At 42.1% G+C, this 15,284-nt stretch overlaps 1 protein-coding gene across 3 annotated transcripts in view; it reads right to left on the bottom strand.

The window, feature by feature from the left end:
- Positions 1-100: 100 nt before the first annotated feature.
- STX18 (syntaxin 18) overlaps positions 101-15,284 on the bottom strand; it is a 62,245-nt gene continuing 47,061 nt past the window's right edge. For all 3 annotated transcript variants that reach the window (XM_062636357.1, XM_062636356.1, XM_062636359.1), the window contains 6 exons: positions 14,186-14,301; positions 9,698-9,786; positions 3,084-3,142; positions 2,241-2,310; positions 1,642-1,722; positions 101-350 (listed from right to left, as the gene is read on the bottom strand). In XM_062636357.1, coding sequence (XP_062492341.1) covers positions 255-350; positions 1,642-1,722; positions 2,241-2,310; positions 3,084-3,142; positions 9,698-9,786; positions 14,186-14,301 — 511 coding nt within the window. In that variant the 3' untranslated portion in view covers positions 101-254. The remainder of the gene's footprint in view (positions 351-1,641; positions 1,723-2,240; positions 2,311-3,083; positions 3,143-9,697; positions 9,787-14,185; positions 14,302-15,284) is intronic.

Genomic DNA, 15,284 nt, shown 5'->3' with positions numbered 1-15,284 from the left:
CTTATCAGCTCCTTCAAAAGTTTCTGTGTTCTTTGCAGGATTAAGCATGGTTTAATGTTTGATAAAGGGATTTAAAATGAATGCTATCAGCTCCCTCTGCACTAATGGATATATACACATTTATTTGCTGGAAGATATTCCCGTCATAGCAGTATGAAAAACTTCATAGAAGAGGCAGGTGTGCTATTTACCCCATTCTGCTGAAACCAGTGTCCAAAGTGCTACAAATAAAGCATGGAGACAGCACTGTATTTTTAATTATCATACCAGTCGAGGAAAAGCAAGGAAAACGAACACATCACAAGGAAGAATAGAATCCATACTCGAAATCCAGCATTGTTTTTGATGGCCTGTGAGGAAAAAGTTCTCTGTTACCATCACCAGGAAACACACAGTGGCATTTCAGCAGTGGCAACCCAGGACAGCCCTTAGTGGCTTCCCTCTTCTCACCCACAAGAGAAAGAACAGAGCTTGCCATCAATTTCAGGTGAATAAGTGAGGTTGGCTGCACCCCTTCAGATTTGTCACACTGAACTTCCTCTCAAAAACTTAAAGTAGGTCATTTTAAGTGGAACTCAAAACATTAAGAACTACGTCAAAATGTACACGCATAAAGGGCAGTTTAAGTTCCAAAACGGAACTTCTGTGGTGAGAATCAGGCCTTCACCATTCTAATGAACAGGGCCTGACTAGAAACACCAAACCCAAAACCACCCCCAAACCCAACAACTGTTTCTGGAGTTGGGTTAGCACCATCAGTCATGTATTTCAGTCTCAGAACAAGCATTCTCTTGGATTCCCCATCCTAACATTGAGACCAGCAAATACAGGGACCTGACTTTCATTTTTCAGATTTACACATGGAATTGATTTTTTTATGCAGTTCAGGCATTACTGTAAGTGACAAAGTTTTGTATTTGCCACCTTTCTCTACTGTTGCTCAGTATGGTTCAGGAAACTTAGTTCTACCTACAGCTGTGAAAAATGAGGCAAAGACAACTTGAGTTCATGCCACATTTGGTGCACATTTGGAGAGCTGAGCAGTAGGTAACACAGAATATGTGAGTCAAGGATGAGTTTTCAGGAAGGAGCAAACCAAACAACTGAGCAATTTACTCAGCAGCCTAATTCAGGAAGTCTGTTTTTACTGAAATCTCAATTCCTGAAAGAAAAACATGATTTCATTCTAATTAGTAAGACAGTGGGATAGATTAGCTTGCTAGGAGCATGGGAAATGGGTTCAGCATGATGACTCTTCTACTGACCCTCAGCATTTAACTCCAGCTTCAACAGTTCCAGCATTGTCCTTTATTCGTAGTCTGCAGTTTCCCCCCACCCCCACCCCTTTTTGTTTTTTCTTCAAACTCCACAGGTGCTTAAACTCATGTCATTCAGTTCAGTGAGGCCAGGTAGATGCTAGAGCTCCTGCTGGCCTGTGGAGCCCTTCAGTCATGGTCAGTGAGATAAGCACTACCACAAAGAGCCCTCCCTAGCCTGTACAAGTGTCCCAAACTGTGCCTTGACACCCCAGCACACACTGCTTAGTGCTGTGGGTGAGCTCACAGGTACTGTTAAAAGCAGCGGTTGGACAAAGATGAGAATGAAGAGAAATGAGTTTAAAACACAACTCTGAGACATTACCTCTCGTATGTCTTCATTGCCTTCTTTGATATTCTCTGTTGCACCCACAACTAATTGATGGATATTGTCAATGTCAGTTTCCTGTTAAAAATGAGAAACAGTGATGAATGTCGGGAAAAACACACCTCCAAATACTTGGGCAACAAGCAGAATTCTAAAATCTGGTATGATGGACATCTTAGTGTCAGTGATGTAAAGGTACAGACAACCTGTAATTTCTTTACCTATGATTTCATGAGTCTGAATGGAGACCACCCAGACCAGCAGGAAGTCTTCCAATTATCTAGAACCAAATCTAATCTAATTTTTGCCAGCTCTTTTGGAAGAGGTGCCACTATTTCCAGATGAGATGCTATAACCCATTTACCAGGACACTAGTTCTCAGACAGAGGGATCATTCTAATACATATGTTGTATTGTCCAGCCCCAGTAAGTAACAACAGTAAATATCTTGATTTTGCATTTGAAAATCAGAACACTTCACATTTGCATCACAGATTAATGAATCTTAAGCTTCCATCTTGCATGTAACCAAGGCCAACCCCCCCCCCCCCAGTAAAATCTACCAGCTGTATTTGCTGGTGTAGTATTATACTGACCTGTTGCAAGACTTTTTCAGTGAATATCTCTTGTAATCTGGAGATTTCCACCACTTTTCCTTCGATTTGTCTGGGCAAAGAACAGAAACATCCCATTAGACACTAGCGCTAACATCGCTTGCTCCTGCAGATGCAGGTTCTCCAGCCTGGGATGGGGCTGCTCAGAAAGCCACCATTTGTTCACTGGCAGCTCTACAGCAACAGTCTGCGATGGGCACTATGACAGTGCCTGGCTGGGACACACCAGCCCCTGAGATGCTCTGGAGAGGCTCCACCTGGAAATTGGCAAAGAGTGGCTTTCACTATGAGGATTCCACCTATGGTCCATCTTTCATCTAACGCAACAAAATCCATGGTGAACCATAAGTGGTTCATTCTGACATAGCCTTTTTATGTCCTACTGTGAAGTGTGGAATTCCCCTTGCCTAGTACTAATAATCCAAAATCCATTTCTGTGTTACCCACTCAGGTTTTCTGCACAGCACACAGAGAGCAAACGGCCCGACCACTGGGACAGGTCCCTGCCTGGGGGTCAGTGACTGCACCTCCCTCTGTGTGTGCAGTGCACAACATGGTACAAATGGAAAACTTCATCTTTTGAAACTTAACTGAGTCAATGTAAAGCTTCCGAACTTAACCACTGCTGTTTGGATTGTTTGTGTGTCACTCAGAACCACCTGTGGGACAGCACAATGTGTGAACTCACGCGGCTGGCTTCCTGGATCCCTCCCCTACCACACCACTGCCATTCCTGCAGCCAGGCATCCTGCACAAATGCACCCTGTGGAGGGTTGTCCAGGTTGTGGGACTATCAGGCACAGCAAAAGTAACAGGAAGTGGTACCTGACTTCATCAAAGAGGTTATTCATTTCACCAACGAGTCTCTGGTTCTCCTGTTCGAACTAGAAGAAGGAAATCACACATGTGAGCTCACATACTTGGTCTTGGCGAGCCCCTCTTCAGTACCCACCCCAGATCAACCAACCTCCACCTGTCCTTGCGACCTATTTACAATACATCCCAACTGGAAACGTGTTCAGGAGTTACCGATAGTCATCTAAATAAACCATATGAATCTCCTTGTTTGTAACCAGTCCCTGTAACACTTGTCATTGTCCTCCCCTCAGTGAAACAAACCCCAAATCTAACTTGCTCACGTTACTTTGCAGGAAGGACAAATACAGTGAGTGAAATCTGTTCCTTATCATTGAGTAGGGAAAGCCATTGAGTGCTTGTCATGCTCTTTATGCATGTGATGCTTTTCAAGCATGTGACGCTCTTCATAACATCTTTGCATTGTCCTTCACATTACTCACGTACTGCCTATGACATGAACAGCTTTTAGATTTCGCTACAATATAAAATATTTTGATATATATACTTCATACTTCACAAATACATTTGCTTTAGTTATTCCAGTAGACATCTTCCATTTAAAACTTGAGTAATCAATGAAAAACCTTAGTAAACGTCTAGCACTACATTTTCCAAATACAGCATAGAGACTTTATACAGGAAAATCAGCTTTGACTTTTCAGGTGTACTTGACTGCCTGATCCATTTGGGATTCATTACAGAACAAGCCATCATGAGCAAGTACGATTACATGGTTTGCTGAAACAAAACCTGCACAGACAAAATACAATTGAAAAAGGTATCCTTTGGTGTAGTGGAGCCTGTTGGAAGCTGTGCCATAAAGGCTGCGTTTTAGAAAGAACCAGTTGGGATGGCCTGACTGGGATTTTAGAGATGCTGAGTGAGTTCATCCCGCAGTCTGGCAGCTTGGCCACTTGGCTGCAGGCAGCTCATGCTCAGGGAGCTCTGTGGCCTGCCCCAGCCATCAGGGACAGCAGAGCACCTTGTATCAGAGTGGCCACAAGCCCCTCTCTGGAGGGGGCAGGTAAAGCTTATTCAAGGTATTCTACCAGTCAATTCAACATGACCAAAGCCTCAGTAACAGCTGCACCTTTGCAGTACACCCACAACCAACAAGGTGTCTGCACTTCCCTCACAAAGCTGGCAAAGACCTCGTTATGTGGTTACACAGAAACAAACATAGGATACACGTTTCCACTGAAGCAGGACCTGCTCCCTGACTCTGGCAAAGTGGAGCAGGAAATGCAGCAGTGCAAATACCAGGAAACAGGATTCAGAATGCAGAGTTTGGCAACGGAGCTGTGCAGGACAGCAAGCCCTGTTCTAGGTCAGTTAGTCTCCTTGTTCTGAGCCAGCCTACATAACACACTGGGATCCTGGCATCATCCAGTCACGTTACACTTTCATCAGCAGCACAAGTGCAGCAGTCCTTGTGGTCACCTTGCAAGGTCTCATCCTTTTTAACAGAGCAGTGTCTTGCCAAAAGAACACCAGCAGAGCAGCACTGCTCACAGTCTGACTGGGTTTGCAGTCACTGCAACAGGAACTGCTCACTAACTGAGCAAACACCTGACATTTAAGCTGGCAAAAAAGGAGGGGTTGCCCAGAGAAAATAGTAAGTATTTAGAACAGTCATCTTGTGACGAAAGCAAAAGGAAGGAGGGGGAAAAGAAGGTCTGAATCACAGAGGATTATGGATTATGGGAACAGCAAGTGTTGTGTTACATCAGTGAAAGGCAAATGGGCATTTTGCTTTTAGAGCAGCACTACTGAAACAGCTGGAAATGAAGCACTCTACTGCAAAGGATCTTAAACACCACAGTTCATCATTAAGATGCAACATGAAACTCAGTAGCTATGACATGCAGTTCACATGACCCACAGCTGCTTGCATGGAGCCAGTCTGTAGCAGTATGTACATCCAACATTACTCAGTGCCATGTCTGGTGGCCACCTTTGGCTCACCACTATGACCCCCTCCCTGTCCCAGCTGTGCCACCAGCATCTCTACCCCAGTTCTTGAAGATCTTCCTTACACAGCTTGTGTGGCTTCTGATGTGCTTCCCTGGAAATGGTCAGGAATGTTCCACCTGAAACTTCTGCCATATCAAGTACTTCCATAGCACTAACAGAGAAGAAGTAATGTGTGCACACTGCAGAGGGTGCAGTGAAAAAGATCTAGTGCAGGCACTGAGGAATTTGTCCTGCTCCTCTCCCTCCCCGCATGCATAATCCCAAGCAAGTGCTGCTGCTCATCTGATTTCACACTGTGACACCTTAGCTCACTGACCACTTTTCCTCCCGAGTTGTCTGGCAGGTTAATAAACTGAATCCCACCACAGGACCAGATGATAGGGCTGGCTTAAGGGATATTAGGGAGCAGGAGCTGAGCAAGACTCTGCACTGCCACAGCAACACAGAAAAGCAAGAGAATGAGAGAAGGCAAGCCACCTTTCTGACCCTCACCTTCACTGCCTCCTTATCGTGCCCCACACCATCACCACTGCCCCCCCCCCACTTTGTGCTGTAAGTTTTCAACTTGCTTTAGGCTCATCAGGGACTCAGAGGACCAGTACCTGACCCTCTGCCAACAGCAAATTAATTGTCAACCTGCATGCCTTACGGGAAATGGCTACTGCCTTAAAAACCAGGAATCCGTAGGTTTAATCTGGCACAAGTGAGTGTGAAATGACAGGTAAGCTTAAACAGTGAATCTCGTAGAAAGAGGTTGTCTTCACAGTCTGACATAGCTAATTTATGTCATGAAGAATAATGAAAAATGATTTTTTATCTTTTAAAATATGGATTTCTTTTTGTACTAGAGGTTCACTGTCTACCTTACTGGCAAGATCAGCTACCTCGCCTTGGCTAAAGGGCTCCAGAGAGTCCAAGCTTACAGATAAGGAGGGCAGCTACTGGGCACTGTTACCTTTACTTTGGGTAGAGCAGCCTGGCCCCGTGAGTTGAGGAGAACACACTGCACAGCTCCCTGCACTCCCACTGACTGCCACCTAAACATAAGTGGCTTTGTTAAATGTAGAAGTGTCGGTGTTGCAATACATTCAAGTGTCATTGTCACTGCTGGCTGTAGTGACTCCTTCTACAGATATACATAATTACATGTATCAATACAATTGACTAATACAGTGATATTTGCTTCACAGTGGCAGACAGTAAAAGCTGTTTCATCAGTGCACTCCTTTATGTTCACTGTATGTCTCTGGTTTTAGTGAGTCACCCGAGGAGTCACCTCAGAACAGAGCAATGAAAGAGCCACAGGATTTAGCACTGAGTAGACTGGTTGGTCCTCAAGTGACTAAATAGGGCCACCAAACTGTAATTGTTTTTCTGACTTCTGTAGGGATAAGTATTTCTGCACAAATACTCAGCACCAAAAACTCCCTATTTTGCTGCCTTAGTGAAACTGAGATAACTAATTTAGAAAGCAAGTTTTCAATAAAGAAGCAGTGAATGATTTTAATCCCTTACAAATAGCACAAATCCACTTGAGAAAGCATTCTTTAGGAAGTCCCTTTGATATTTAAAACGCTCCACTGTCACAGATTGCCTTTTAAACCACTAAGTGATCTTTGCAATGTGCAATCATGGCTGATGGAGCTTGGTGCAGACAGACAGCAGTTAAGATATGCTAAATCAGTCAGCTGAACAAAAGGTTAGAGCACAGAACACATCACATACCAGTGTGTCACAAAGAGATTTCCACCACAGGGACATTAACCAAACTCCAGTGATCAGGATAGCTCAATGATTGTTAAAGGAGTCCCTTAGGGCAGGGAAATATTGTTACCTAAGTATGGCATAAAGTGACAAACCCCTTAAGATACCTCTGCAAGTCTAATGCATACAAGAAAGAACCACAGTTCCATTCTGATATCCCATGAGGTAAGTCATTCCATGTACTGCATCTGAATTTAAGACAAAACCAACCAAACAAAAAAAGATAAAGTCAGGGAAAATTAGATATTTTCACTACTTAAACAGCAGAGAGAGATTTTTTTGTCACCCAATGCAACCAGAAGACACCTGCTCACTGTAAGAACCATTAATATACCTGTACTCAGGGTTATAAAGTGAAATTTATTGTGCAAATCATACCATAGTCCTGCAACCACTTTGAACAATGTAAAGCTCTCTCCTGTGGGTAAAATACTAATAGAAATCGCTGCTGTAGCGATATGATGGGGCTTTAATTCATTATTTTACCCAGAGGAGGGATCGCAGAATCATGACTGAGAATTGTTAAGTATGATCCGACACAATACATTCCAATTTAAAACCAACATAGCAGTTTCTACACTGTAACCTGCCCTCTTCATAGAATCATTTAGGTTGGAAAAGACCTTTAAGTCATCAAGTCCAACCATTAACCTAACACTACCAAGTTCACCATTAAACTATGTCCCTAAGTGCCACATCTAAACATCTTATAAATACCACCAGGGATGGTGACTCCACCACTTCCTGGGCAGTCTGTTCCAATGCTTGACAACCCCTTCAGGGAAGAAATTTCTCCTAGTATCAGTCTAAACCCCCCCTGCTGCAGTTTCTTCTCATCCTATCACTTGATACTTGGAAGAAGTGACTGACCCCCACTCACGACAACCTCCTTTTAGGCAGTTGTAGAGAGCAATAAGGTGCCCCCTGAGCCTCCTCTTCTCCAGACTAAACACCCCCAGTTCTCTCAGCCGTTCCTCATCACATTTGTGCTCCAGGCTCTTCACCAGCTCCACTGCCCTTCTCTGGACCCGCTCCAGCACCTCAATGTCTCTCTTGTAGTGAGGGGCCCAGAACTGAACACAGGATTCAAGGTGCAGCCTCACCAGTGCTGATGATCACAGGGGGATTGCCACTGCCCTGGCCCTGCTGGCTACGCTATTGCTGATAAAGGCCAGGATGCTGCTGGCCTTTCCTGGCTGCCTGGGCACACGTTGGCTCATGTTCAGCTCCACCAATCAGCACCCCCAGGTCTTTTCCACTGAGCAGCTTTCCAGCCACTCTTCCCCAAGCCTCATGCAATTGGCCTCATCCCACGGATCCAGCCTGTCCTGATCCCTCTGTAGAGCTTTTCTATCCTTTAGGAAGTCAGGTTTTTTTACACAGCAAACTACACCCATCCAAGCTATGAGCAGCCAGTTTCTCCAGGAGAACACTATGGGAAACTGTGTCAAAGGCTTTACTAAAGTTTAGGTAGACAACATCCACAGCCTTTCCCTCATCCACAGAGCGGGTCACCTTGTCATAGGAGATGAGGTCAGTCAAGCAGGACCTGCCCCATGCTAACTGGGCCTGATCACCTGGTTGTCCTGTACATGCTGCATGATGACACTCAAGATGATCTGCTCCATAACGTTTCCCAGCACTCGGGTCAGGCTGACGGGCCTGTAGTTCCCCAGATCCTCCTTCTGGCCCTTCTTACAGATGGGCATCACATTTGCTAACCTCCAGTCAACTGTGATCTCCGCAGTCAGCCAGGACTGCTGATAATATGTACAGAATTCTCTTTAAAGAGAAAAAGGAAAGCAGGACTAAACCTTTAGATTTCAGACTGGCACACAAGAGCAGTATGAGAGCATAAAGCGCAGCCTCTGAAGGACCTTTTCTCTGACAAACCATACCATAATTATGTGCAACTTACTCATCTCTGACGGGAAGAGTGATGCATATTGTGTTTGGGAACATCTCTAATCACTGCCAAGGAAACTTCACATACTCATGCTGCAGCAGCCCTTTTCTTTAGTAAAAGTCACAATTTTGAAAATTGCACATCTACTGGCTAGTTATAAATCAGGTTTTCTTTCTTTATATAAAAGAAGACAATGTGTGCTAATGGAGGGGGGCTTTCTAAGAACTCAGAGCCATGTTCAAAATGAGAAATTTTAGGAATATCAAAAAGCCTAACAGATAGGTTGCCAGCAATCACGTCTATGTCAGGAATTCTGTATGTATCAGTTCAACTGGAAGGAGAATTGGATCAAACAAGACATAAATGTGCTGATAACAGGAAAATGCAGAAAACAATCCATGAGAAAAGAAATGCAGAATCTATGAGATTCTGTTGTGACAGAAAGCTTGTTGCTATTCCTTCTAGTAAACCAATCCGATTTTGATAATCCAAAAACTAATAATAAAAAGGAATAAAGAATCACTTCATAGTTAAACAGTATAATTATTTAAGGTGTGCTGCTGAAATAGTCCACGGAAAAAAACAGCCAATGCTTTATTCTTTCAGAAGTTTCATAATGCTTTTTCTGATGTTGCCTTGACTTCTATTGTTTCCTGGCTAAAAAAGCAATTCATAACTAATTGCAAAAAATATTTTAATTTCAATTGTTGAAAAACAGTTGTTTCTCATTTCATGGCTCCATGTAAGTATTTGTAGCAATTTTAAATATTAACTGCTACCAGAAGAACCAGGAAGCCATGTGCAAAAGGTATCTCTTGTCATGGCATTCTGCATAAAATGAAAGTTGAAAATGAATTTGGGTGAATCTCTACTTTCATACATATGAATACAGCAGAAAATGTAATAAAATGGACAGTAAGACACAAGAGATACTTACCATTTGTATTTCTTCAGGTGACAGCTCATCTTCACCTTTGCCATCCCCCCATAATCCAAGGTTACTTTGGGCATCAGGCAGATTCCTGTCTGTAAAAGAACCACCAAACGCTTGAGACAATGCAGGACACCGACCAGTGAAGTGAAAATGACTTTTCATCCATTTCAGAATGTTGATGAAATTGTTTTCTCTCATTTGTCATTAACTGAGATTCACCCTACCCTTACAGTGCAAAATTACACTAATAACCTTTAACATCCCAACAGGGACAAAAGTCAATGCATATGTTTAATTTTGTGAACTATAAGAAGTTGCACATTGATAGTGAAGGACGTGAAACAACTCACACTGCATTAAGACTTATTACAGTACAAAATACCATAACATTTGTCTTCTAACAGGAGAAAACACATGATTTTCAAAATGACAGTCTGTATGCAAACTGTTTTCTTCCAATGAGACTTGACCAAACCACCAGCTCCTCATTCCAAGAAGTAAAATCAGAATCTCAGCAACATTCTAAGCAAAGTTCACAGGACAAGCTCCATTTCCTCATGCTGTTCAATCTGCATACTGCAGTGGCAATCCTGCTGCACGCCATGCGAGGGGTCTTCCTGTGTATAACAGGAATCGGATCTGATCCCACAAACTAACCCTTACGCATCAGAGCTGCTTCATTGATTTCAGTAGTACTTCCCCTTTGATTAAAGCTAATCAGCTGAATAAATCTTAGCAGGAGTTGGGCATAAAAGAACTTGAACAGCTATTTCTGGAACAGTCCCTCTGGAAGATTTATTTTTAGGTTTAATTATATACTTTTGATTATAGATGAAGTTGGAACAAGAAAGAAAAGATGCTGTGCTGCAGGAACGCGCTGTTTCTGAAGCTGTTCGAGCCTCAATGTTTAAAATCCTGACGATTAGACTGCACTCTTGAGAAGGCCTCTCTCTTCCTCACTGGCTGTGGCATTTTTACAAACCCCAAAAGAGATATTTGCATCACCCCACAATGGATCAGATCTGAACCTGCTTTGAGTTATCAGATGCAGGCTGCAAATTAAAATACAGGAAGATGTAGTTTTTATTTTTTTATCATTTCAGACTTCCTTTTATCCCAGTCCATTTTTTCAGGCATTTCCAAGGACTGTATTTGGTTTTGTTATAACCTTCTAAACCCCCCCCCTTTTTTTTTTTTTTCAATTGCATAAGCAGGAATAATGCATCATCAATCAGAAAATGACTTGTCTTGGGAAGCCTCTGAAAGGAGAAATCCTATTCACAAACATATGAGAATGATTATAAAGAGAAATTTTCTCCTTCATTCTTTACTGTAATAATTGTGAAAACTCTCAAAACATAAATATTATGAGAGGATTGTTATTTATGTCTCCTTTATAAATGTGTATTTTGCTTCCCAACAACCAAACTACAATGTACAAATGACAAGGTTACAAATAAGGGATGTGAATAAGGAATATAGAAAATAAACTTAAAAAAACTCCAAAACTCAAACCAAAAAACTATGTTTTCCATGGGGTATCATCAGTATTTCAAGTCTGTTTCACAAAAACACAAAACTTAACTTGTTTGGGTAATCAGTGTATTTACATTGTATCAATGAACTATTTACTGGGTTCAAAGAAAATAAGATAATTAGTTTATGGAGCCAAGAAAAAAAAGATGTATTCCTATTTTATCCCAGAGGAACCAATTACTTTCAGACACTGTCAGCACTGTTAAAAAAACAGCACCTGTATCCAATGTGATTGTTAATAAGCAAGTTACTTATGGTAAGAGGTAAAGGAGAAACACACACCTCCCCAGGGTTCCTCCTGTCACTACGGTACCTTTCTGGCTTTCTGCAGCTTTCATGGAGCTGACATTAATGCTTTTATACAATTCTCCCAGCAAAAGCCAAACTCCATTTCTTTTGCAGAAAGAGAAGTAGTTAACGCATGACAGAGATACAAAAGTCATGATCAAATCCTCTGAACCCTTCCCCACACTGAAAGGAGCAGCTGCTAAGCTTGTGGACCAGTTCAAAAGCTACTCATTATTTACATTTACTTCATAAACTAAATGTCAAATTAGTAATATGCAAATAAATACTGTCAGCATAGAAAAGCAATCTCCAGAGAGACTAGTTTGCTACCAGGAGGCACGTCCAGTATAATTCTAATGTAAATGGGCACGCTGCCTCAGAACAAAAGTAATCACATTTTGCTTTGGTTTCTGTCAAAAACCCAGACAAAACCCAAGTTGTGCTTCAGCATGCCAAGTACGACATTCAGCTGCTCATCATAATGTTCACCTTAAGGACAGGACCACAAGCTGCTCTCAGAACCACCTTTACAGCTGAGATACTGAATGCAAGAGACCCGATGATGATAGCTAATTCCTAAATACAAATGATCACCATTCTCGAAACCACCATCATCCTGAGGATGAAACAGTTTATTTCTAAAAGTGATCATTTCTCCAGCTGCTTTGAAATTTAAAAAGTTACTTGGGGCAGAGGGGAAGGCTGTAAGACTGAAACTGAGCTGCTTGCTTCCTAGTCAACTTGTTCATGCTGTTTCCATTCTTAGACAACCACCTACCAGTGAAGTCATGAGGCTCATTTCTATAAGCAGCAGCAACCAACACTTATGTGAGGAATCAGAGGCCATGTGCATTTACAAACTGTTTCAGATTTATTTTGATGTACAAGATTTCAAAGACTAGCCAGCAATCCTTCCTAAGCACTGCCTTAGCACCACTCACATGACAGGACCCTACTTTCTTATAAAAAAATTAAAGCATAAACTAGTAAGAGACAATTGGAGGAATCAAAATTAATGTGCAACAAACAAAGCCTCATTTCTGCTTATTGCAGTGGTTTGCTGTGTCCAAGGCAACCAAAGAAGAGTGTTTTCTACACTGTGGCACAGATTTTTTGGAGCTAAAAATGGTACAGACACTGTGGTGGGAGTGCACACTTCCTGAGGTTGTGGAGACACTCAGTACCAAAGGAAGAGCACAGGGCAAGGAAGATGCTACTACAATACTGTGTCTCTGCTCATGCTAGCACAAGGCTGCGGAACACTGATAACGTGTTAAGGTGAAACTCATCTGTGTGCTGCATCACTTAAGATGCACTATAAAAATGCTGCAAGCACTAGAAACAATCCATAATCAAAACCTTTACTTCTTATAATAAATTTAGTGTCTGGGGGGGGGAAACTGGGGAGAAGCCTACTGATAGGGCTACAGAAATACAAACTGGTTTAGGAAGATAAGCAATGCCATATCAGAAAATGAAACCACTTGCACACTATGAGGTAATTCAGTATTAGGGACTTCATCCAGAAATGGAGTACCCACTTCACATGAATCCATCTTCTGTAGTACCCTCGAATCACCAACCAGAGGAACTTTACTCTTTTAACAAAAATCACTCAAGAAACAATTAACTGATTATCAGAATAATGTGGCCATCCAGTGCATTTATTCTGTCTTGATGAAGTATTTCCCTAATTTAATGTCACATTTCATACAGTTTGTTTCTCACAAAAAAAAAAAAAAATAAATTCATGCTATATATCACTGTGTACCTTGGACTCCTCTAGACAGCACAAGGAGGAGAACTCAAGCCAGGAAAAGGAAATCCAGAATCACAGAAACAAGACTTCTCTTTAAGTATGAAATCTGAAATTATCTGCATAGTGATGATAACTCTGAAAGGTGCCCTGCAACAAAGTTCTGCCATTGTACACATCCCAGGACAGACCAAAACAGGTAAAAGAAGGGAGTTGTATCCCTCAGCCTCAAAAGCAGGCCACCAAGGAATCAGAAGCAATGTTCACATATTCTGTCAAGAACAGCACTAGCTGAAATGACCCTGGGGTAGGAAAGACTGCCCAGATCTTCTGGCTATCTCCTGCGCACTGAAAGATAAGATGTGATCCTTCCACCAGTGAAACTCAATGCTGTGGAGAAGATTATCTCCAAAACATCTGGATCTGGCCAGCCAGTAACCTCCTCTCTATAAGCATATTCTGTCTTTGAGTTTCTACTGTACAAGTGTCCAACTCAAGGTCTCTGTGCTTGAAAACTAGAAAATGTTCCCAGGAAGTCACTGAGCTACCTTCCAATTCCTTGCCATCAGTGAAAGGAATGTGGAAATATCAGACAGACCTCAGCAGACATGTAAGTAGATGGATATTGATAAAAGTAAATAAAAAGGGAAGAGTTCATACAGTTTATTGAGAGGATGAAGGATCCACCAAGGCATATGATGTTTTTATGCTATTTGGAAAAGCATGCCTAGAGTTTAAGATTTTGTATCCTCAGTCTCACAATGTGCTTCACCAAAGCCTGATCGACTCCAGGAAGATGAAAATAGAAGAGTGCAAGTCACAGAAAAAGGCCCTTGTAATGTGTAGGAGGTACTATTGACCAGAACAGGCCTTACCACAAAAAGTAAACTGTAACTAGGTTTTATTCTTACCTTTGCTTTCCTCAGCAGAAAGTTTTTCTTCTGAATCATCTAAAGGATTCTGTGAAGATTTTTCAGGGGAAAGAGGTGATTTGGACACACTGCTCGGCTCAGGTTCAAGCCTGGACCTGGAAGCACAAGAGCCTATAATTTAACTGATCTTATACAGCTGAATTTCTCTGAAATGAGAACCACCACAGATTATTAAATTCAACACTTTAACTGTTGCTAACTTTGTGTTAAGTATTCAATTATACTTAGCAACTTTCACTGCAATATTATTACAAGTACCGTTTACAATTTTACTTTATATTGTCAGTTAAGGAAAAGTAAGAAAATAAAACAGAATTAGCTTTTTCCTGAAATAAGTATTTTTATTTAACTAGCTTTAAAGAATCCTATGATCCTATGAACATGGTATGAATTTCCTCACTACCATAATTTCTTTTTAATTTCTCAGAGTTGCAGTTATTGCTGTTATCAATATGAGGTAGGCCTATAAGATTCAAACTACATGAAGGAAATTTGATTATAACCTGCAACAACTGGTATGAGGTTCAACAAGGCAAAGTGCCAGGTCCTGCATTTGGGCCACAACAACCCTATGTAACACTACAAGCTTAGGGAAGAGTGGCTGGAGAGCTCATCAGAAAAGGACCTCAGGGCGTTGATTGATGGCCAGGTGAACATTGAGGCAGCTTGCACCCAAGTGGCCAAGAAGGCCAATCCCATCAGCAATAGTGTGGCCAGCAGGGCCAGGGCAGTGATCATCCCTGTACTAGGCACTGGTGAGGCCCCACCCAGTTCTGGGTCCCATACTAGAAGAGAGATACTGAGGTGCTGGAGAAGGTCCACAGAAAAGCAACAAAGCTGGTGAAGGGTCTGGAGCACAAGTGCTATGAGAACGGCTGAGGGAACTGGGGTTGTTCAGTTTGGAGAAGAGATGGCTCAGGGGAGACCTTATCCCTCTCTACAACTGACTGAAAGGAGGTTGCAGTGAGGGGGGGGGTGGTGGTGGTGGTCTCTTTTCCCAAGTAACAAGTGATAGGACAAGAGGTAACGGCCTCAGGTGTGCCAGGGGAGGTTTAGATCGGGTATTAGGAAAAATTTC

Source organism: Pezoporus occidentalis, unplaced genomic scaffold (assembly GCF_034315485.1).
Source record: "Pezoporus occidentalis ecotype Australia unplaced genomic scaffold, CSIRO_AGI_Poc_V1 ctg48, whole genome shotgun sequence".
Classification (NCBI taxonomy): Eukaryota; Metazoa; Chordata; class Aves; order Psittaciformes; family Psittacidae; genus Pezoporus; species Pezoporus occidentalis.
This window is presented reverse-complemented; position numbering and strand designations above follow the sequence as displayed.